Genomic DNA, 23,339 nt, shown 5'->3' on the forward strand with positions numbered 1-23,339 from the left:
ATACGAGTATTATTCATCTCTACAGGCCATATCCAAAACCACGGACCTCCACACCATTTTGGGGAAATGAAGAACTCTGTTTGCTCTCCTGGTCTTTCTATAAAACCCTTAGTGTAAAGATGACTGTCATATGCACTGTTCTGTAATTTTCTCCTCACCAAAATGCCCACCACACTTATTTTTGACTAGTTGGATAGCCATTGGGACTGGAACAGCTTTGAATAAGATGCTAGACAAAGTCTAGGCACATTATTATGGTCAAATTTGTTTTCAGGGCATTTTTACAATTCCACAACTGCAAAACAAGCAAAGAAATCAGGGCTTTGAAAAGGGAAACCTGAATTTGAATGCCAGAAGGAGGAACTGAATACCTAAACACTGTGAAACCTTGGGCAACACTCAAGCAACCAAAAGTCTCTTCCATTCCCTAAAGATGACCCCTAACAATGTTGTGTTCCAAGTGCTGTTCTGTGAATGATTTGTTTCTTTTCCTACTAGGGAAAAGGTACTGGTATGTTTAGAAACTGATGCAAAGCACGTGCATATGTCCTTGTTAAATCTTATCAGGTTGAGCTTTAAACAATAAAGCCGTCTGTTTGCCTATTTGTTTCAATTACATGGTTACACGGCATTTATTGTAAGAGTGTAAAACCGGCACAAACCCCAACAACGCCTGTAACTCCAGAGTTTGCCTTAAGGCTCTGATGTAGGTTTACTATTTGGACTCCATTCAGGCCTTGAAACTGCTAGTACATAGGGGGCTTTGGTGAACAAGTTCTGCCAGATTACTACTCCATAGCAAAGAGAACAAGCAGAGTGAGGGTGCTGGGTTAATCATAGCGACACAAAAATCCAGAGTGCATAAGGGATAAAAAAGATTGAGCTGCCTCTTCTCACACATGAGTATACTGATTGAAGCTGAGTAAAAGCTTAACATTAACAGATTCTTTGGTAAGAAAAGTTATCTGAAAGAAAATACCTCAAAATTATACATCCAAGGAATGCACCGTGGAGTGCAGAAAGGTTCAGAAAGGAAACCAGGATTTTGTTTAAGACTCAAAATATAGTACCATTCCCAGCTGAATATCATGAAAGCTGAAACAGAAAATCAGCACAAGGGACGTATTTTTTAATATCTGGTTTTAACTACCAAGGCAATACCACTTAAAGGGAAAGATTTTAATGCTGGATGATAGCTTATATCACCCCACCTTCAACACAAAATCAAAGCCTAATTCCTTTCACAAGGAAGGTACAACCAAAAATCCTTAAATATTGAAGATGCTTTGTAACAACTCAAAAATGATATGCTGAAGAAACATTTTATTCCATAGCTATTAAGGTTTCAAAGCTTTTTGGTTGTTACATTGAATCTAACAGCTTTGCATTACCTCACAAGAACATTCTCTGAAAGAGGAATAGGAGCAATAAAGGTTTAACGTTTTGCTATTTTAATAATGGTTAAATGATTAATGCAATGCATTCGCTAGTGGTATAATGCACACTGTTCTTTTAGTATGTGCAGTGGATACACAGTAATACCACAAGTACATGGCTTAAACTTAAAAAAAGATAAACTACCTGTTTTTGAGCACCTAGTCTGACACATCTTTTAGTACACTAATTTTTAGAGTATGACACTTTCTAAATTCAGGTTTAGGGGTCAAGTCAAAAGTCCCTCAGAAAAGGGCTGAGGGAGCCAAAAGATACTAACAATTTCGAAAATTCTTCAGTGGCAAGACAAGGTATTTAAGATTTCTCTTTTTTTTTTTTAGTAATTTAATATCAGGGTAATATATAAAAAAGCTTGTATTTTGCAGATATTTGCTGGAAAATCTTTGCCAAGCAATGATAACTGCCTCTCTCAGAATAGGAAAAGCAGTTTGCCTGCTCATAATTTATCATAGCTATAATGAAAACGTAGCTGCTTGCTATGGTAATTGTGACACAGCTATTAATGCAATAGAACCTTTCCAAAAGTTATTGTTCTACTATAAAGTGTTCTCAGTGGATCTCCTGAAACAAAGATGTGACATCTGAGCTGACTGGGCTTCAATAAAACATGAAAATGCAGTTATACCTTCCCAACAAGAACTGCAATAAAAAAAATAACCTTTACCTCTGCAAAGTCAGTTAACTAAAGGAAACTTTGATACCTGTGACTTTCCTATCATTTTTTACTGAATGTTTCAGCCACTGATTCAGGAAAAATTGAGTAGGCTTTACTTTTTTACGGCTTCTGTAAAACTCTTGCCGTTTTTTATGGGGGGAGTAAGAAAAACCAACAAACATATACTGCCTGTTAAATTACACCAATGATTTTTTTTTAATCTGACAAAAACATGCTGTTCACACCTTTTTCCTTAGTGGGGGAAACTGATATGTTTAAGGGCCACAATCTGGATCTTCTTTCACAGAATTTTTATTTTAAAGGGTGGAGGGAGAAAATTCTTGCCCACTCAAGATACCACTAACAGTAATGAAATTTATGTATTTATTTATTTGATTTTATCCTTAAAGCATATCCAGAACCTCCCTCTACCCCTTCTCTTATCGTCAAGTTGTGAGACATTTGGATTCGACTTGTCTTCTGCCACCCCCACAGGTACCAGTGCAGGAACCTCTGGGGTTACAAAAGTGACCCTGTGTAGCAGAGTGTAAACGATTCCTCCTACAGCCTTTCTCTGTCTTTCAGGGGACTCCCAGCACAGTTCCAGCCCTCAGTCTGCTTCTCTGATGCTACATCTCTACTCAGGTCTTCACTCCTCTGAGTAGGGAGAGGCATGCAAAACCATGCTTAGGATTTCACAAGATGGGCTCTTCTCTGTTCTTTGATTTTTTTTGACCTTTATGTGACATCAGGGCACTCATACTTTTTCGCCAACGGCTGAACTATACAATTTAAGTAATTTCAAACCTTAATAACAATAATTACTAATACTGCCTTGCACCTACTGATGCCAAAATTCATTATAAGCCATACCAAAAACGCTAGTGTTTTCTTATAAATGAGGTAAGCCAAGGTTCAGCCAGGTTTAGAGCTACTTCTCTAGCTGGAGGAAATTGAAAGACTTCTTTCAACTGTAATAGGCTTCCAGAGATTTTCATCAGCTGAAGACAGAAGTTTTGATTCAGATAACATATGATGAGTCATTGCCTGGGTTGCACACCGCACCATCCAGGAATTTTTTATTAAATGAAGCCCACCTTGACTGAATACGTTGAAATGGTAAGAATTACAATGTTCTTGCAATATTTCAGAATGATCCTCCTTAGTTTATCTCCATAAAGTGTTTCAACCACTCTCTAAAGCTACTGCCCAGACAACATTGAACTGGTTCAGAAGCACACTCTGGCAGTATCCTTTTAATTTATCTCAACAAAAGCCATAAGTAATCATAATATCTAGACTACATTACATTTCACATTTGTGGAAACGGTATGACCAAGTAAAGTCTTATTATGTTGTACATTTCCTTTCCTTTTTCTAGATGTGACAGCATGTGGAACAGAAAGAAACTTTTGTATAAATTTGGACATCGGGCCTAAAGATGTCTGTCTATACATAGGTTGTTAAATCTACATTTTGACACCTAAATAAATTAAGTGATTCAGAAACACTAAGACTCCAGCAACTCTGAATGAAGAGGTAATTCATCTTTCGGATGAGAAGCAAATTAAGGTCCTGATCATTTATGATTATTAATGATCCTGAGCACAAAAATTATATTTACCTGTATGTTTTAAATAAACTCTGGTACCATTAATCTTTCTGGGTACTTTCTGCTTGTCTGAGTTTTCCTGGCAGTTTCAACTGAAAATATGATTCCCCAGTTACGGCCTGATTTTGAAAATCTGATGTATGTATATATCCAAAAGTACTCACACTGATTTGATTTTAAACTACTCACATGTCCAATGTTTACAAGCACATGCTTATAGCATTAGAATCATAAACCTTTGTGTAGGGTTACCATATGGTTCTAATTAGAAGCAGCTTTATATATAGGAAGTAATGGCAGATACCATGGTAGAGTACAATTGTAAACATCTGATCTTCTATTACATGTAAAGCCCTATTATCTAAAGAGGGTCATAGTCTTATGACATCTATTAATTACAAAGATATCACCCAGATTACCTCAAATAATTATGTGCCTTCTCTTACAAGGAAATAAGAGAAAGTGTGCCTTACGAGCAGTCGTCTGGATTTCTTGAGCTGTGTATTGCTTGAAGTGCTTATTATACATGTATTGCTGAACAACACTGGATATTTTCAGAAAGAAGAAGTAGTCCTTATAATGAAGAGCAGTATTTGAGTCAGTGGACAGTTTTCTTATTAAAGAGGGAAAAAGTTTTTAACAAATAGGCAGGAGTCTTTTCCTCACATTCAAGCCACGTTTTGTTGAACAAAATGTGTACCATCACCGAGCTGTTATGAAGCTTTCTAGCTTTATTTTAAGATGCTTACTTCAACTATAACATCGTTGACTACTTTTAGAAAGCTTGCTTCTCTAAGCACTTCTGATCTGTGGCATCTTAAATAATTACATTGTCTTAGTTATAGTGTAATTAAATTGTCTTGGTTTTAATTAGATTCCCTTGAGGTTTTTTTTAATTACTTTGCAACTTGAGGAAAGCCTCATTGTGAACATTCATCTGAAATCTCTGATGTGTTTAATAATATAAGGCAAAAAATATCTGTCAGGGAAAATATCATCAAATTATATTTGCAGGCATTCTTATGTCTTTCAGGAAGGTTAATAGCAAGTAGCTTACCTTGTCATCCAATTTCCGTGCACTGAATGAAAGTTCAATGTAGTCATCATTGCCAGACAATTCCTCAGCAATCACCTAAATGGAAAGCTACATTTGAGTTTTGCATGGTGTAATGAAAGGGGAGAAAGATGCCATTTTCCAATGTGAAGACTGTAAACCCCATTAGGAAACTGAAGCGTGGTTCAAGTTAATATCTTTCTCTTTGCAATCAGGAAGGGCTAAGAGCATTCAGTGAATCCCTTGCTCGGCTGATGGGTGGCACCATGTTAAGCTTAAAAACCTGAATCACTTTGTGTCGCATGACTACGCCTTGTCAATCACCTATAAATGGACAGACCTCAACATCCATCAGGGACACCTTTCCTCTGGCCAAGTACTTTTCCTCAGATAGGACAACAGAGAGTTCGACAGCCTCACAGTGTCCAAGGGGACAAAAAACCCCATAAAAAGTTCTACTATTTTGATGCTGCTTCAGCATCATTTGGCAAGTTAAACGGAAAAAGAAATGAAGTCACCTGTCATTAGTTGCTATGAAAGGCACATTTGCAGTAGGAGAGTTCTCCCTGGTATAGTTTTTCTGCAATAGCTACATTGGCAAAACCATTTACTGTAGACTGAGTCAGAATAAAATAACACTAATATAATGTAGAGTGACTCTTTCAGATAGCGCAAGCTATGCTGATAATGATGCCAGTCACTGTGCTGTGCAATGTTCTTAAAAAAAGCCAACAAACCCAACCAAAACAACCTTTTTGACTAGGCCATTTAAATGCTTCAGTGGAAAGAAGGTACTAACCAAACATGGGATATTTCACTGCAGAATGTTCTTCGAAACAAATCACGTTACATTCTATTTGACAGTTATAAAATCTTTCCTTATTGTAAATATTCTCCCCAGAGACTAGATCGCCCAAAAGAACCTATTTTCTGGGTGTTTCATGCCCATGGCCACACATTTAGCAGCCACGTCAGCTCCTCAGCCAGGCTCAGACCATGTCCACAGCATAGACTCTGGGTGCTTGGGGAGCTGCTGGGACACCCCAACTATTCTTCAAACCAGCTGAAGTCTGCTGAGGTCAGAGCTGTAGTCAGAGCACTGTAGTACGGGACGATTTACTGTATGCTGCTCCCAGGAATTAGCCAGGCTATCTACAGGCTCAACAAACTTCAGTATCATTGGGATTTTTTAAGACTTTTTTTCTTTCTTTGAGAGAAACTAACAGATTCTGCATTAGCAGGGTTCTGGTAGCAAGGGCAGCAGGGGTAACCTGTGTGGGAAGGCTGTGAACTGTCTCACGCTGGTCGCAGCTGGCTCCAGCTGGTTTGGCAGTGGGCAGCAGCTACAAACTGCATTCCAAAACATCAACTGATCAGAGGTGCCCATGGTGCTTCTGTATGAAGATATTTAAGAAAGGGTGGCAGCTGCTAGAGGCAGGAGGCACAAAGGGAGGCTCACGAGGCCACCCTAAAGAAGATCCTGGAGGAGGCACGGGGAAGGGGATGCTGTTGAGGACACAACTGGAGATATGCTCTTAGAAGGAGGTGCTTCATGCCAGAGGAGGTACCTCTGAGGGCCTGCAGGCAAGCCTACATTAGAGGAAAGGTGCCTCCAAAGGGACTGTGTGGCATTAAGACTATTCTGGCTGTGACACCTCACAGCAGTGAACTGTGGTATTTCTCCGTGTGTTCAGTTTTAGGCCCCTCATCATAAGAAGGACATTGAGGTACTAGAGAGAGTGCAGAGGAGGATGATGAGGCTGGTGAGGGGCCTGGAGCACAAGTCTGATGAGGAGCAGCTGAGGGAACTGGGGCTGTTCAGCCTGGAGAAAAGGAGGCTGAGGGGAGACCTTATCGCTGTCTACAACTACCTGAAAGGAGGTTGTAGCATGGAGGGGGTTGGTCTCTTCTCCCAAATAGCAAGTGATAGGACAAGAGGAAACCGCCTCAAGTTGCACCAGGGGAGGTTTAGATTGGATATTAGGAAAAAATTCTTCATGGAAAGGGTTGTCAGGCATTGGACAGGCTGCCCAGGGAAGTGGTGGAGTCACCACCCCTAAAGGTGTTTAAAAGGCGTTCAGACGAGGTTCTTAGGGACATGGTTTAGCACTAGAGTTAGGTTATGGTTGGACTCAATGATCCTGAGGGTCTCTTCCAACTGAAATGATTCTATGATTCTATGAAAATATTCACATACAGCCATGCAGGGGCAGGGATGCTTAACCGTACATGAAAGTACCATTACCCAAGCACATATGTGGTGTTTTGCATGTTCCAGGCAAATGTGAGCACGCTGGAAATTTGGCCCATAGAGTCTGATACAACATTTCACTTCCATGTATTTTGATGGTTTAAAAGGTCATAAGCTGTATATGACAAACAATGCTCTGGGATTTGCACACCGAGTTTCACAAATGTTTTTAACTGAAAATAATGAACTCTCTCTTATAAAGTTTGACAGACGTCCAACTGGAGAAGCTGATCGAAGTTCTGTTTTTATCCCACAGAAATATAAAACACTGTACTGATGAGACATTACACAGTCAAAGGGCTAGTAAAATTCCTGCAAAATATGCTGAGACAGGAATTTTTAAAATCCTACAAAAACCTCAAAATTCACTACACTGAGCAAGTTAGGAAACTAGCTTTTGTAACTTCCATACTTGACAGACACCTGGTATGTACCCCAGGTCCAGAAATAATGATACAGATTGATTTAGACTTATTCTGTTGAGACAGCAAACTTCATATACAATACTTTTTGTCTGAGTTCAGTTTTCGCCCCTTTCAGTAAAGCTGCCTTGCTCTTTAGCACCACTGGCAGGAAGCCATAGCAAGTAATTAAGGTCCATGGTTCGTGGTTATCATTCAGTGTTAGGCCAGCAGGGACTATTAACTCATTTTCTCTCATCTTCTGTATATCACAGAGCATTATTTTTTTGCCAGAACACTCTACTAGCAAGCTTAATGATTTCACTTGAACTACTGCATTTTTGTTTTCACAAAACTGAACTCCCTCATGTCCCTCATAGAGCAGGAGAGGGGTCCAGAACACCATGGGGATGGACAAGATGAAGTATGCTCAGATAATCCCAGCAGGGAAAACATAACAAGTTATTTAGAGAGCAAAGCTCTCTCCTGGTTCTATTCAGACAGAAGAGCAGGGAATTCCTTTCCAACTCCAGGCCAAAAATGATTTTCACCTTATACATTTAAGCAAGTCCCTTCCCAGCCAGGCACTAAGGAAAACATCTAAGAAAGAAAATTCCCTGGGCTCTCAGAAAGCAAAATTTCTTAGTCTGCTCTCTTCTGTGGCTGAAGGCAGAAAAAAAATTCGAACAATCAAGCCAAAATAAACTCATCTGGCTAATTACACGTCAAGGAAAAAAAATCCTTCTCAGCCCCATGAAGCAACAGAGCATAGATCCCCAAAGCAGAATATTTGATTAATTTTTGTCTTAATGCAGAGCTGCAAATGTCACAAGCATGCTAGGTTCATTGCAGACAAGCTTGATCTCCCAAACAAGCCAGCAAAGAGAAAGATGAAAGAGAGGTAACACATTGATTTGCAGATTTCAAGTTACACATGGGGCTGCTATAACTATCCAGTCTGTAGTTACATTACAACACAGCTAAAATACCTAATCTCATCAAACTTCTGCATTTGGTGTTGCTGGGTATGTGTGTGTTTACTGAGGTTGCTTCCGTGTTTGTTCGGGTTTTTTTTTGGTTGTGTTTTTTAGAAACTGGAAAAAGCCCAAAGGCTGAGAAACATTAGACTCCTTAGTGTATCAAAGCAGGTCAAAATGAATTTCTAAAGGTTCTAAAGCTTCAACTAAAAGTAATCAAGCAGCACAAGTTTCTTGCTGTCATCAAAGCACCTTAAATGTACTAGTAGTAAATGTCATGGCTTTTGTACAAATCATACATTATTTGTAGCTATTTCCTTACAACAAGCATTTGTCAGAAACAGTACAAGTAATCTGTTAAATAAACAATTTAAATACATTTCTCAATCAAGGGTTGTTCTGGTTACTTAGCAGGATGCTTTTAGGGAGAATTAATCACATTAGATGTTTCTAAATAACAGGAAAATAAGAGTGTATTTAAGACCGACTTACTGTTATAGATGACTTTCCTGCTGTGTTTCCATGTTTGAGTAAGGACTTGGAGAGTTTCCTCTGAGAAACAATCTGCACAAAAATAAAAACAAAGGGGGAAAATTAGAATCTGTAGTAAATACATGGCTTATTGTGATTTCATTCTTATATTGCCCCCCCTTTTTTTTTTCTATCAAGGTAGTGTCTTAATCCACAATCAGAATTAGCACAGAAAGACCATGATTGAGAAGAAAGGTTCTCCAGGAAGCCTGCAGATAGGATGCAATGGAAGGACAAAGCAAGCAGTTGTGGTCAAGCAGAATGGGAAGAACACAGTTCACTGAGTTGAACAGAATAGCAGAAATTCCACTTCAGACTTGCTTCAAATATTGCCATGATGGCAACAGCAGGACAGAAGCAAACTTTTAGTAGGCTTAAAATACAATACACGGAGACCTGTACACAGCAAACCCATCAGAGATGCCTCCAAACCCCATTTATTTGTATAGGAAATTGAAGTCCGTTTCAAAGAGAAGGCCTTTATTTTATTTCAGAATATCAGCAACTCTAAACTCAGGACAGAATTAAGCAATCTGCCCCATAGTTTTAGTTCCAAAATTATCTCCCTTATTTACCAGGTACCAGACCTCCCCTGGAACTCCATATTGCAAATGAACTTGTCGATTGACCAATTTATAAGCGTATTTCAAATAAGCCTTATCAGAGTGACACTGACAAAAGATGTTATTTCTTATAACCATAATAATTAAATTTCCCTAATAACCTTGAAACATTTAAAACTAGACCAGTAAAAATATTAGAAAAGAGAAAATCGTGGAAATAATGCATAATTAGTAAGCTACAGTGATTCCAGTATATGAGGTCTCTTCTGTCCATAAAGCAAATGCTGTTTTAATTTATTTACTTTTTAATTGGAAAATTTCAAAATGTAGACAGATGTAGAGGTAACTCCAAACACAGCTCAGGAATCACAATCGATCTTATTTTTAACATTACAATATCGTACCAGGACTGTGTTGTGACAGGTGCTGTACAGATACCGAGCAAAAGATCACTTCTGCCCTCGGAAAAACCCTGACCTCTGCATTGTGGCTTTTATACTAGAAACAGTCTTATCCCCCATCCAACATTACTTGGAAAACTTCACCTGGATGGCACATCTGTAACACTTCAAATAAAATGATCCACAAACAGACATCTTTGGCAAAATATACAGAAGTATTAGTCGTAAAAGAGAGAAAATTATGAAGGGAAAATAATGGCTCCAGGCCCCTCATTAGAGTACAGGGCATCATACACATTTCAGCAATAAACCACACCAGCAGGTAATGGCCAGAGCCAGAGGAGTGTAATACAAAGTCACAGCCAGGCAAAAAAAGGTACTGTGAGATAGGAGTGAATAGGATGTAAATTTTAGCTTAACATCATCACGAGGAAACATGTTTGTCCTGCCCATCAGTTTGTTGAATTGAGCAGAAAAGGAAAAGCAGCACCTCCAGATTATCCTCAGCTACCCTCAGGGAATTGTGAGGACAGAAACAAGTTTTAACTGGGCTTTAAATGTGAGAGAGGGAAGCCACCACAGGGCTGGACAATGGACTTGCCACAGGGCTGGACAGAACATTCAGAACCACTTTGCCCAGCTTCCCAGTCCTAATGCAGGACCAGTTACACCTGAGTCAGCTACACCGGACGGATGTGTCTGATCAGCTCTTACAGATATCCAGAGGTAGAGGGAAACACCCTCATCCGCAAATTTATCATGGTGTTCATTATCCTTACTGTAAATGTATTTTCTTAACAGATAACCCAATTCTCTGCAGTTTAAACTCATTATTTCTGTTCAATGTACCATGAATAAAAAGAACCAACTTTTTCCCTTCCTCTTTCAGGCAATCTTTAAATCTGAAGACTAATATCAACTCTCCACAGTCTTCTTTAGACTACAGAACCTAAGTTTGTCCTATCTTTCCTTTTTGACCAAGCTTCTCATGCCTTGCAAGCTATGCTGTTGATACACTCCAGAATTGCATTTGACTTATTTTAAGAACACGATGATACTGTTAACTAATGTTCATTTTACAACCATTTCAGATTGCCAGCTGCTTCTTACCCTGCATTTTTGCAGCTGGTGTTACTTAAGTGAATAATTTAACACTCATTCTTTTTCGACTGCCTTCCATAAACCAGCCTGTTGCCATCATCTCACTTTTCTAAATTAACTTTTGGATTTCATCACTAGTATTGGTCAGTGGCAACAACAGACAGGAATAGTGGTAAGTTGACCAGTACTGCCGGGATTCAAATGACCTTCTTCTTCCCTAGGATCTTGGAAAGATTGTTTGCTGTGATCCCTTAAGTCACCCATACCTCTGTTTTCTTGCCACCTTAACAGGTTCAAATAAAAATCATTGTGCTCCTGTGAACTGTGAGGTGCAACTTATAAAACCTTGTTTGAGATTCTCAGATGAGAGGTAATTCAGAAATATGACAGATTATTCTTAATTTATCATTAAAGTATGGGTTCTGTACCAACCTGACAATTAATTATGGCAGCTGGGGAGCAGGGCACATTTACCTCTATGACCTCTCCCCTTTCCCCAGGATACACAGACAGCTTTGTAAAATACATTAAGCTCTTCCACTGAAAGCTGGAAGTATTGTGTACCAGAAGCTTTTTCAGATATGTTACATGTGTACACCTGGTATGAGATAAAATTTGGCTGGGAACCTGTCCTTCAGCTATTCTCCTTTAGAAAACAACAGGACTTCTCCCCCTGAACTACCCAAATTCCTACAGCTCCCTTTGCTGCTTTGGAAAGCATCCCAGCTTTCAAGAGGCATCAGGCAGACAGAAATCTGAAGCTCAGGAGGTCCCATGCAGGTGGCAGATAGAGGGCTCGCAGTTCCAGAGAAGATAATTTATTCTGACATTCCCATTAATGGATGGCACTAATAAGACTCATTCTCCAAGTCATCAGCATCATTGTGACACAGTAAGCACTCAGCATATGTAAATATGTGTATTTGGGTGCAACTGTTTACCAGTTGTTAATTAAGTGGCCAGTAAAATGAATCTTCCATCTGGCAACAATGTGCCAACATCATTGCTTCAATCTGTAATTAGTGATTTAGGATCTGCAGACTATCATTGCAATAACTGTCAAGGAATCTATTTTCCTCAGCAGTAAATTGCCCTTTTTGTTCATGTGCTGTACAAACCATCTCTCATTGGTTAAAAGAACCAGTTCTAAAGAAGCTGCCATCATATTTATTGTTATGTATCCATGCAAATCTTCTTCTGAACATTATCACAAAAAGCACTTGCTGACCTGATTGCCAGACAGCAAGTCCTGAACAATGATAACTTGAAGGCCTAGAAAGCACTTTTCTAAGTTCAGAGTCAGAGAGATGGCTGAAGCTGCAAAATGGCTAACAAGAAGGTAATTAACTACAGGTCTTCCATATGTCAGGAACCTTGGTTTGACTCCTACTTCCAAAACTTGCAATTTAAAACTTCAACTTCAGAGAAAAAAGTCCAAAACTGATGTGAAGAAGTGCAGAAAGTAAATGTCTCTCTTCTTTCCAAAACACAGGTAGTAGCATCCAGTTCTGGCCTAGTAAGCCTCATTACATTTCCAGAACAGGTTTTTTCATGAACATTTTATTAGAAGCATGACTTACTGGTGAACAAATGGATGCAGAAACCTCAGAGATTTAAGAGGTGAGGCCAAGAGAGACCTAGGAATGAAGTTTATTTGCAGCTACCCCCACATATAAACTACTATCCAGTTCTGGTCTGAGATAGCCATGTGTCCAGTAGTCCTTATCATACTGAATATGTTTGCAAGAGGTGGGAATAGGAACAGAATGTAAAAGCTGCTGCTCTGTTTCAGAGGGAGGATATCAAAGAATCACAGAATGGTTGGGGTTGGAAGGGACCTCTGGAGATCATCTAGTCCAACCCACCTGCTAAAGCAGGTTCACCCAGAACAGATCGCACAGGAATGTGTCCAGGCGGGTTTTGAATGTCTTCAGAGAAAGATATGCACATGAAGTGATTCCTATTTATCAAATATGCAATCATCTCAACAGAACACCATCTCAACTAGATTTCTGGTCTATAGTACTAAGGGATATCAGCTCCATAGTAAGACGGGGGTGGGAAATTCCCTTGAACACGATCTATTAATAAATTTGCCTTATTATATACAAGCCCAAATAGGCTAAGGACAGATCTGAACACATGCTCTATATTGCTGTAATTAAATCTGGATTCACATATTGCTCTTTGATCCTGTTTCCAATTTAAAATATGGAAATTGTGCTTTGCTTTTTTTTTATTTTAAAAGTATGAACAGATGCAACTGTCAGGTGGATAAAAGCACTGAGGCACTGACACCAGCAGTGTACAGTGCATTGCTCAGCAGTCACTCAGAGACAAGGATTCTGATGAAGGTTTGCTGTCTCCTATGTCCAAGTCGTGACTAATCATCACTGTGTAAGGTGAGCTGTGAAATTTAATGACCCATGGTTGTGCAAGAACCTTTTAAAATATATGTCTCTATGTGGTCCTTCCTTAACCAAATATAGAAATAACTTTCAATAATATCATACAGCATTCCCAATCCTTATAAATCAAACTAATGAGAAAATTTCAATATGGCTTTTTAACCTAGCGATTTAGCGTTGGCAGGAACAGATAAATCCCATATATTGTACTGAGAAGTCCTGTTTCCATTGACAGCTGGGACTGGTCGAAGTTCTTTCAACAGCATTAACTCAGTTTCACAAGGTGCCACCCTGAACCAGAGGCCTGATGGTCACACTCCGCATTTCCTCTGGGATCAGAAAGCTGTGTGGTTTTTGTTTATTTACTTGCTTCAATTAAATTTACTTGTATAATACCTAGCTCTGGACATGACACCAACATTCTTCTGTTAAACACTTCTTGAAATGTCCATGGATAATGGCCACAGCTCCTTTTATATTTATGTGCTATGACACTTTGCTTTTGTTAACTCTCGTGTCATGTGAACCACTGGTCTGTGATTTTGACAGAGCCAAGGACTGCGCAAATAATCTGCTAGTGACATGTAAGAGTGTAACACCACAAAGTAATTTAGCTTTGTGGTTACAAAACTAGAAGATTAGGATCATTTTAAATAACTCCTTCAAAGTCTCTAATTCTTTATTCGGACTGGCCTCTTCTGCCCATTGGACTTTCTTACAGAAACCCCACATTTAGTTATTTAGACAGCCAGGTTAGGCACACATTTCCCTCCACAGTACACAACTCTGAGAAGTCTTTGTATCTCTTCCTTGCCAGCTGGGACATTCAACTAGCTTTAGCTGAACAATCATTTCTTAATTTAATTCATTCTTCTCTCAGATGTGTTATTCCTGTTATATGGACTTGCACAGTTGCTAAACTTTCTTCCAGCAGACCCAACTCTTTTCAGGAATGCAAACAGTCACCAAGTCACATTTTACTAGCATTCTTCCCTGGATCCAAATGCCTTTTACACAGACTGAATCTTCACCATCAAATGCATTCACTTGCCCAGTACAGAGCCCTTGGTGCCACACAAAATACAACCTCGAGTCTGGAGACACCCACCAACAGCAATGGTACATGTAGAAACAGAGTGTTTTTCTAATAGCTTTCACTAGAATTGTGTTGATATATCACGCAAAGCAGCTGTTATAATATTTCAAAAAATGTCTCTCTTGAACCTCTCACCAACCCTTGCAAAAATCTGCAAATTCTTCTCTAGACATCTAACCGCCCTTCAGTGGATGTTCATCCCTGATCAGCCTCATGGCTCGACAGGGCTTCTAATTCAACAAGCATTACTTTCTCTTCCTTCCCTGGGCACTCTCCAGCTGCAGAATGACCACTGTAGGCTCTCAGGCTTGTCCATGGTTTTGCCATCACGTTAGCTCATGCACCAGTGTCCAGCTTAAGGCTCATGAGCATTCCAGCTGCTTTTGCACTGCTAACCCGTGCACCTTTAGATGTGAGACAACCTACTGATCCTCTACTGAACCTCTCTGAGCTAATCTCATCTCTTTTCTCACATCGTCTATGCTTCAGTGGCATATTTCACTCGGCTACCAGCATAGTTTTTCAAATATCGCTCTACTTTATTTACAACAGCATGCACATCTCCCTGTGGTGAAGTTTGTGGGGCCAGATAGGAAACAGATTCTGCCCAAACTCCATTTCTCTGTGATATAATAGTTTACATTTCACAATACCACAGCTCTGCTTCCTCCCACCTCCTTAAACTTCAGTAAGGGCTAATTCTGTGCCCTGCAGTTGTCTTTTCCAAGCATTGTGTCTCAGTTATTGGTTATGATTTAATGTCTTAAGATGGCCACAGTTAATACCCCAAACTGAGAAGACTGAGTCTTCAACCTTATATCAGCCCTCCATATTTTCATTTTTTTTTCTCAATTTAGAAAAGTGAACAAAAATATTCCTTTTCAAAGGGTATTCTTCAAATTCCTGTAATATAGTGTCAGTTGTCCTCCAGATAAATTAACTAATAGCTACTAAAATATCAAATGCTTCAAACCCACTCGATAAGAAATCTATCTCTATCTTACTGTCATCCTCTTTGCCTGCACCTCACTGCTTGTAGAGAGAGGATGAACGCTGTTTAAGCCTTCTTGGGATGTCCTCCACATTTTTAGGGAGGAACAACTGTGATGGGTCTTTCAATGAATAAGATGGGATTTTTTTTGCTTGTACCGTGTTGTGCTCAGCATTGCTTGGCTTCAAAAAGTGAGATGACTACTTGTGAAATTTCAACCTCCAAGTTCAGACTGCTCAGCACTGTACAGCAACCTGCCTTTCTAAACCAACAGTTGATTTGAATGAGTTTTTCAGAGCCTCCTGAAGTTACAGCTTTTTGAATTGTTTCCTACAAAAAGTGCTAAATTGCACAGCTGGCCTAACCTAAAGTATCTTCTATCTACATTCTGTTCCTTTCTTGACAAGCATTTGCTATCTTGCCAAGTTGGTGCACAGATCTTACCATATACAATTAAAATTACTTGACAATGTTTCCAAAATCATTTTCATCCTCGGTGTGTAGCTAGAGAACAATTCTGTGATATGTAAAACTCAGGACATAACCATATAAAAAGTATTTACTAGTTATGGTACACAGTCTCTTAAGCTCTCCTCTTCTTGCGTAAAAATACGTACAACCCTTAAAGCACCTTTCTTCACAGCTACAAAGTCTCCCAAATGAAGGACTGTAATACTTTCATGATATTGCTTTAAGTAAAATGATACAACAAGAGTGGCTGGACAAATGGAGATTCGACATTTGTAAAATGTATCTTGAAGCTTGTCAATTAAAATATTAGTGTGCTCTTGCTCTAATCCATTTAAGTAAAATACTGTAAGCTTCTAAATACCCACAAATAAAATGAGAGACTTCACTAACATTTCACCTGTGTGAGTAAATAACCGATTTAAGCAAGGGCAGAAGAATTGAGGTAGCTCTGGCTCGCAGTGTAAAAACTGTCTCCTTCACGCATTCATCTTTAGCCTGGTTTATGACAAAGCAAGGTTTATAGAACTGTGATGCACTTGTGTCTGTCTTGCTACCTATCCCCCAGCCACTTCTAAATCCACCAAATAATTTCCATGAATGGTGGCAGACAGTCAAAAATGCATCAAGCATTTCAACATGAAAAGAGACCAGATAGACACCAGTGCCATTATTCTACTCTCATGAAGAAAAGCCTTTGGGGGTGAGTTCACCCCTTTACAGATACTAAGAAATCTCTGCAAAAGAACAAGTTCAGATGTGTATGTCTGTAATGAAGGACACTTCATTTTTTCTAACTGCTCACAGAATTCTTGTTTCTTGGTAGAGCCAGTTTTACTGCTATAATCATCCTTTCTGTGCATGTGATACTTTCTGTACCGTACTCACCACTCTTCAAGATTTCTTTTGTTCCCTATAGTCTTGATCAGCTTGCAGTCTATTTACAGTTGAATTACACCCCTCCCTGTCTTTGTTAAGTGTCTGTACCTGAAAATAGTCACTCAAAACAGAACACTGAGAAAAAAAGATATCCTTGTCACAAAAGGCAATAAAGTTATTACAGGAAATAGCTTATCAATAGCATAAAAGGTCTTTGAATTTAATTAGTATGTAGGATAGCAGCCCTTTTATAATTAGTCACAATAATAACAACTCATTATAATAGAAAACTGAATTTTAAATTACTTTTCTAAAGACTGCAAAAGGAATTAATACAAAAAGATACAAGTATGTAAAAACAAAGCAGTACAAACTGTACAAATAAGTCCATTAACTTTGACTGGCGAGATTCATCTAGAACCGAAAATCTTCGAGTTTCAGAGATGATGCTGCAATGGCAAACCAAGAGCTTTCTGGGGATAACTGAGGTGTTTAAATGGTTAGATAAAGTTAGGGAAGAGTGCTGCACTGATGATTTGCTTGTGCTCTGAGTCAGCTCTGGTAGAAAATGACATTCATATCTAATAAAGTACATTATTCATCCCACTAATGAATTGAGCAACTTCATTTGGAGGAGATCAAAGGCCAAGTATTTAAAGATATTTAGATACCTAAGGTATCTAAGATACCATACAGACATCTAATGAGTTTTAGGAATTCGAATACCTTGAAAAAACTGGTCCTATGTCTTTCTCACCAGAGAAGCAGTCAACAGTCTATTAAAGAAATATTCTTTCACAGACTATTTAAATTTAATTAATTCAGGTGCAATCATGGCTCTTTTAGCCTTTCTCCAATTCAAGAGCAAAGAGATTTGCAATGGCTGAAACTGAACTAATAATCAGTCAGCATTTTCAAGTGCATAATCTGCTAATGACATATATTATTAAAAGCACACAAGAAACAATAATACTCATTACAGAGAAGGAAGATTTTCAACATAATTTGTGCACAAATGCATGTATGCAAAATATTAAATCTCTAAATAATACTTGAAAAGGTTCTTGGCAGGAAAATATGTACATCTCTGCAGTCTTTTTACTTGTGCTACTAGCTGACCAAGTAAGGGAGTTCTGAAATGTAACAACATTTAAACTTTTTAAATTTATTCCATAAATTAAAAGAAATCAAAGAAGGAATGGAATAATAAATTTGAAAATGGCGAAGACCGGCTGTGGTAAGTAATGAAAGAAAAGCCACAAAGGCTATTCCTACACTGCAGAGCTGGGATGGTTCACAACATTTAAGACATAACAACTTTACTGGTTCCTATAATTTAATGATGTTACAGGCAGAGCTGAGCAGTAACCAAGAATGTCTTGGCAATGTAAGTTGGTTTAGTTCTTGTCTAGAAAATGATTATTCATTGAAATAATTTTTGTGAGTTCGTAAAGATCAGGCTGAGACCTCTGGGTGAAACTTCAGAGGAAAAAATTGTTCCTAAGCTACCTACCTTCTAAATTCCTGTGTGGTTAAGAAGTTAACTTTGGCTGTCAAAAAGTTTGAGCCCTTACTGGACTAAATGATGCAATTTCATTGCTTTATAAAGTTTATGGGATATAAAACAGAACAACTCAAATAAGAGAGATTTAGAGAGGTTCAGAACACATGACGGCACTAACACATAAACAGAAAAGGACCTGGTTTTAGGGTTTTGTCATCCCAGCTGAATAACATGAAAATTAAGCTATCAACTTTCTGACAGTGTTTGTCCATCTAAGTTTTGGGGGGTTTTTTTCCTCATTTTTTAATGGAAAAAAAAAATTAAAACCCACTAAATAAAAAAATAATGAATCTATCTCCTGCCTCTCAAAACAATCACAGTATTTGTGAGAAACCAAAAAGCAACAGAAATACAAAACCTTCAGTGATTGGATGGAGATTCAGTTGGAAGTGATTAGTCTGGGTCAGTGCCTGAACATTTTTCCTAGGGATGAGGAAGGGAAAGGCAGAATCAAAGGGGAAAGAGAAGGGAAAGAATTTACTCTCCCAAATTACAGACACCGCCTGTAAAACCACAGCCAAGCATGAAGTGATTGATAGAACCGAAAGCACCCATATGAAAGCAAGAAGTCACTTTTACATAGCAGTGCCTCAAAATAGCAGTTAAAATATTACTCCTTGTGTTTTCACTGCTCACCACTACAAAGCTATATGGGTGCCTCTGCTTGCCAGTGCCTATGCAAAGAACAGCAACTATTTAGAGTGAACCAAAGAGCCAGAAGACTAGTGGGCAGATGAAGAGCCTGACGGAGCATCCCAAGCCATTTCTGTTGTACTGGAAAGCACAGTGGCAAACCAGCGCTCTACCCTAGCACCCCGCTCCAAGGGATGAGAGCTGTCATCTACAGCAGCAGCTCAAGAAGGCTGCTATTATTCTCCTCCTCCCAAAGCAAGACCAGCTATGGCTAAGTCATCCCTGCTTTGTTTACTTTTGTTTTGCCAATGGAGACTTCATTTTCCACTTGAAGGCTACTACAAGTATTTGTAAATGTTTCCACATGACACAGGAGGGAGGGTTCATTCTGCCTCTGCTTTTCTCTGGTCCTGAGAGAGGTAGGCAAACCCTAGGGATGGGAAACCATCGCTGTTGTGAGGGTGACAAAGCACTGGGGCAAAGCTCAGAGAGGCTGTGAGATCTCCATCCTCGAAGACATTCAAAATGGGACTGGACAAGCCCCTGAATAACCTGCTCTAACCTGTTTCGAACAGCAGATTGAACTAGAGACTCCAGAGGTCCCTTCTGACTTAGATTACTTTCTGATTTGAACAGGAAGAGCACACATGCCCCAACACCTCCTTGGGTGGCATTCCAAGTAAATTGCACTCAACTTCCAATTTCAGCTCTTCGTGAGTCGCAGTGGAAACACCCCCACTACTCCGTCACAGTTTATTCTCCACTTCCAGCCTCACACAGGTCTCCCAGTCCTATCTTCCTCCAAGTTCTTTCATGTGGGATGAAATTACCCAGATTCAGCCTTGAACTCAAAAATTAACAGACTTTGTCAGAATAAGCTGGTTGCATGCTCAAATTCTGATAAGAAATATCTCCCAGGTAGGAATTCCGTGCACAGATCTCTAAAATTAGGGTAAAAACTAGAAATGTTAACTTTGCTAGAATTCATCTGCTCTTTCTATAGCCATATTCCTAAACAAGTCAAAGCCAAAGGTAAAACCCAAATAACTTACTTCACAAACATGTCTGGATAAAGGATGTTTCGTGCTCTGTTGTGTTTTAGAGGACAAGAGTGTTAAAAAAACACCCCGAAATGTCCCATAATTTCACAAATGTGCTTCAGATTCACAATAATCTTTGTGAGGTTACAAGCACAACACAGTATAGTTTCCTTGCCTAAGTAGCTATGGTATGATCGTACAACTTAACTGTTAAAAACCATTATTATTAGATATGAGTTTTATGCAGTTACTTAGAAATGAACTGTAAAATGAAAAATAATAACATTTTGAAATGCATAGTTTTTAATTATGCATCTTAACCTACCATTTAACAATACCACTTTATTTAAGTAATACTGCATAGACAGCTTAAATGGTTGGAGTATGGTACCTTCTCTTGATGTAAAGTTCCTTAAGTTCCCTTTATAAACTACATATAATTGCAAACCATATTTTAAGATGATGCTACTAACTGAAGAGAATTTATTTGAACTTCCAATTTTAGTATATTCTCTAATAATTTAGGGCTTTCTTGATCTATCATTCCAACTGTACAGAACGGATTTTTAGCATTCTGCAAGTCAGCATGTTACCAGGACACTCTGAAGAAGCTGGGAAACTAGAATGTAAAAAGAGCCTTTCTGAGTGGAAGGAAGAGACTTCTAGTACTTAAAAACATACCAAAAAATCCCCCCCCAACCCTACACTAAACGTCCTCCCTCTCAAACCCTTCAAGAAATACTCTGCTTTACTTCAAGAAATACTCTGTTTTATTTGAAAGAGCCAGTCTTGAGCACGATGGACAAAAGAAACCACTGTAAGGAAATGTCTCTATTTAGCGCATGGACCTTTTCACAATTACACTCAGCAGGTATCTGTCCATAGCCATTTGTTCTACTCTATTTAAATACTGTGGCACATGAAATGCCTGTTGATGCATCTACTGTTCACATCCAGGTATAACTGATTGCATGCCAGGATGCTGCTACCCACAGTATTTATTAATACCAGTAGAGACACAGAATGGGCTTGTCCACAGAGCACAAGAAATATGTCTTGCTGAAATCCAGTGGGATGTTACTAGACAGTGTATGTTCAAGACCTAACAGCCTACAAGTCCCTGCCCTTATCACTTTTTTGAGACACAGATTTATCAAAGCATTTGGGAGGGGACTATTAATAACAGCTTCCAAAGGAACACATTGCCCCCCCCCGTAATAGATTTGAGGCCCTGGATATTGAAGAAGAGGTAGGTGAGGATGTGGTGCAAAGCCTGCCTACAAGGTCACATAGGAAGAGGCGATTGACTCCACACCTCAAGATTGCCTCTGATAAAAAAGAAAGAAGGGTAATTGTAGTAGGCAATTCCCTTCTGAGAGGGACAGAGGGCCCAATACGCAGAGTTGACCCTCATCATAGGGAGGTATGTAGTCTACCTGGAGCCCGGATCAGCGATATCACCAGGGCACTCCCCAACCTGGTGCACCCAACAGACTACTACCCCCTACTGATCTTCCAGACAGGTGGGGAGGAAGCTGCATCCCGTAGTCTGAGGGGAATGAAGAAAGATTTCAAGGCCTTGGGACTGCTGGTGAAAGACTCTGGGGAGCAAGTGATTTTCTCTTCCCTCCTTCCATTTTCAGGTGATGACGTGGGATGGAATATAAAAATTCAGTCCATAAATGATTGGCTACAAGACTGGTGCTACAGGCAGGGCTTTGGATTCTTTGATAATGGCTGATTTTATAAGACATCAGTCCAGACAGTAATACATGGGAAAGGTTTATCTCACAGGGGCAAACGGATGCTGGGACAGGAATTAGCAGGGCTCATTTGGAGGGCTTTAAACTAGATTTGAAGGGGGATGGGGTTGTAGCTGGGCTTGCACTAGTGGGGCAGCACTCTAGAATTGATGAAGAACGGGAGGCCCCCCATACCCCTAGGGAGAAATCGGTGTGCTCAGCTCGCTCCCTGAAATGCCTGTACACCAATGCGCGCAGCATGGGGAATAAGCAGCAGGAGTTAGAGACCTGTGTTCGGTCAGGAGATTATGATCTGGTGGCAACTAGAGAGACACGGTGGGACAGCTCACATGACTGGAATGTGGTCATAGGTGGCTATGTCCTTCTCAGGAAAGACAGGACAGCAAGGCAAGGTGGTGGAGTTGCTTTTTATGTGAGAGAGCAACTACAATGTATCGAGTACTGTCCAGGGGCGGATGAGGAACGAGTCGAGAGTCTGTGGGTGAGAATTAACGGGCAGGCTGGCAGGGGTGTGTAAGAGTCAGTTTGAAGAACAGTATTTGCCTGAACATCACCACCAGGGACTTGGAGAACAGATGCCCTGAGAAAGAGAATTGTATAATGAGTTGGAGAGAGGCCTGAGGAAAAGAATTGTGTTGTACAGGTCTCTCCAACCTGGGGGCTACAGGTTTCACCTGCTGCCTCAGCCAAACTTGCCCTGGCCTCCCTGTTACTAAGGCCAACAAAGAAGAGCACGAGCAGAGTCTCACCAAGGGTCTTGAGATCACCCAGCGGACCAGTAAGAGACCCCTGAATGCGAGGCGACACAGGCACAGATGGGTTCTGGCAAGCAAAGTGGGGACTCTTCGGGCCTGCGCAGTTAAGCCCGGATTGTGAAACAAAGGCGGAGATTGGCCTCTATCCATGGGAATGAGGCGGAGGTGAAGAAGCATGAAAGATGATTCCTGACTGAACATTGTTGAGATCTCCCCACCAAAGGATCACGGATCACAACGGAGGACCGGCAGGACGCCGTTCGGGACCTGAGACCATAGGGACGCCTTGGGACTTGTTGGTGGTAGCCAATCCTTTTTCCCTCTTTTCTTTTTCTTTCCTTTTTCTCCACTTTCTCTATCGCGTGCTGCTTTACAGGCAAAATAATAAAGTAACACTGTTTGATTGAATTATAACCCCTTGGCATTTTGGTTGCCTTAATTTTGCGCTTTGAGATCAAGGTAAATGAACCATCACGAGTTCATCATCGAATAGACTGTGACAGGGTGATACTGTTGTGGGTGTCTATTACAGGCCACCAGATCAGGGTGAGGAAGTTGATGAGGCCTTCTACGGGCAGTTGAGAGCGGCCTCACAGTCACAGGCTCTGGTTGTTATGTGGGATTTTAACTACCCTGATGTTTGCTGGAAGGACTACTCAGCCAGCCATCCACAGTCCAGGAGGTTCCTTCAGTGCATTGATCATAACTTCCTGATGCAAATGGTGGAGGAGTCGACTAGGA

The 23,339-nt window shown here is 39.9% G+C and overlaps 1 protein-coding gene across 1 annotated transcript in view; it reads right to left on the minus strand.

Annotated features, from left to right (window-relative positions):
- The window catches only part of CPNE4 (copine 4), a 202,272-nt gene that overhangs the window by 95,991 nt on the left and 82,942 nt on the right, over positions 1-23,339 (minus strand). The window contains exons 3-4 of the mRNA XM_065627509.1: positions 8,898-8,969; positions 4,780-4,854 (exon numbers count right to left, since the gene is read on the minus strand). Coding sequence (XP_065483581.1) covers positions 4,780-4,854; positions 8,898-8,969 — 147 coding nt within the window. The remainder of the gene's footprint in view (positions 1-4,779; positions 4,855-8,897; positions 8,970-23,339) is intronic.

This window comes from Caloenas nicobarica, chromosome 2 (assembly GCF_036013445.1).
Source record: "Caloenas nicobarica isolate bCalNic1 chromosome 2, bCalNic1.hap1, whole genome shotgun sequence".
Lineage (NCBI taxonomy): Eukaryota > Metazoa > Chordata > Aves > Columbiformes > Columbidae > Caloenas > Caloenas nicobarica.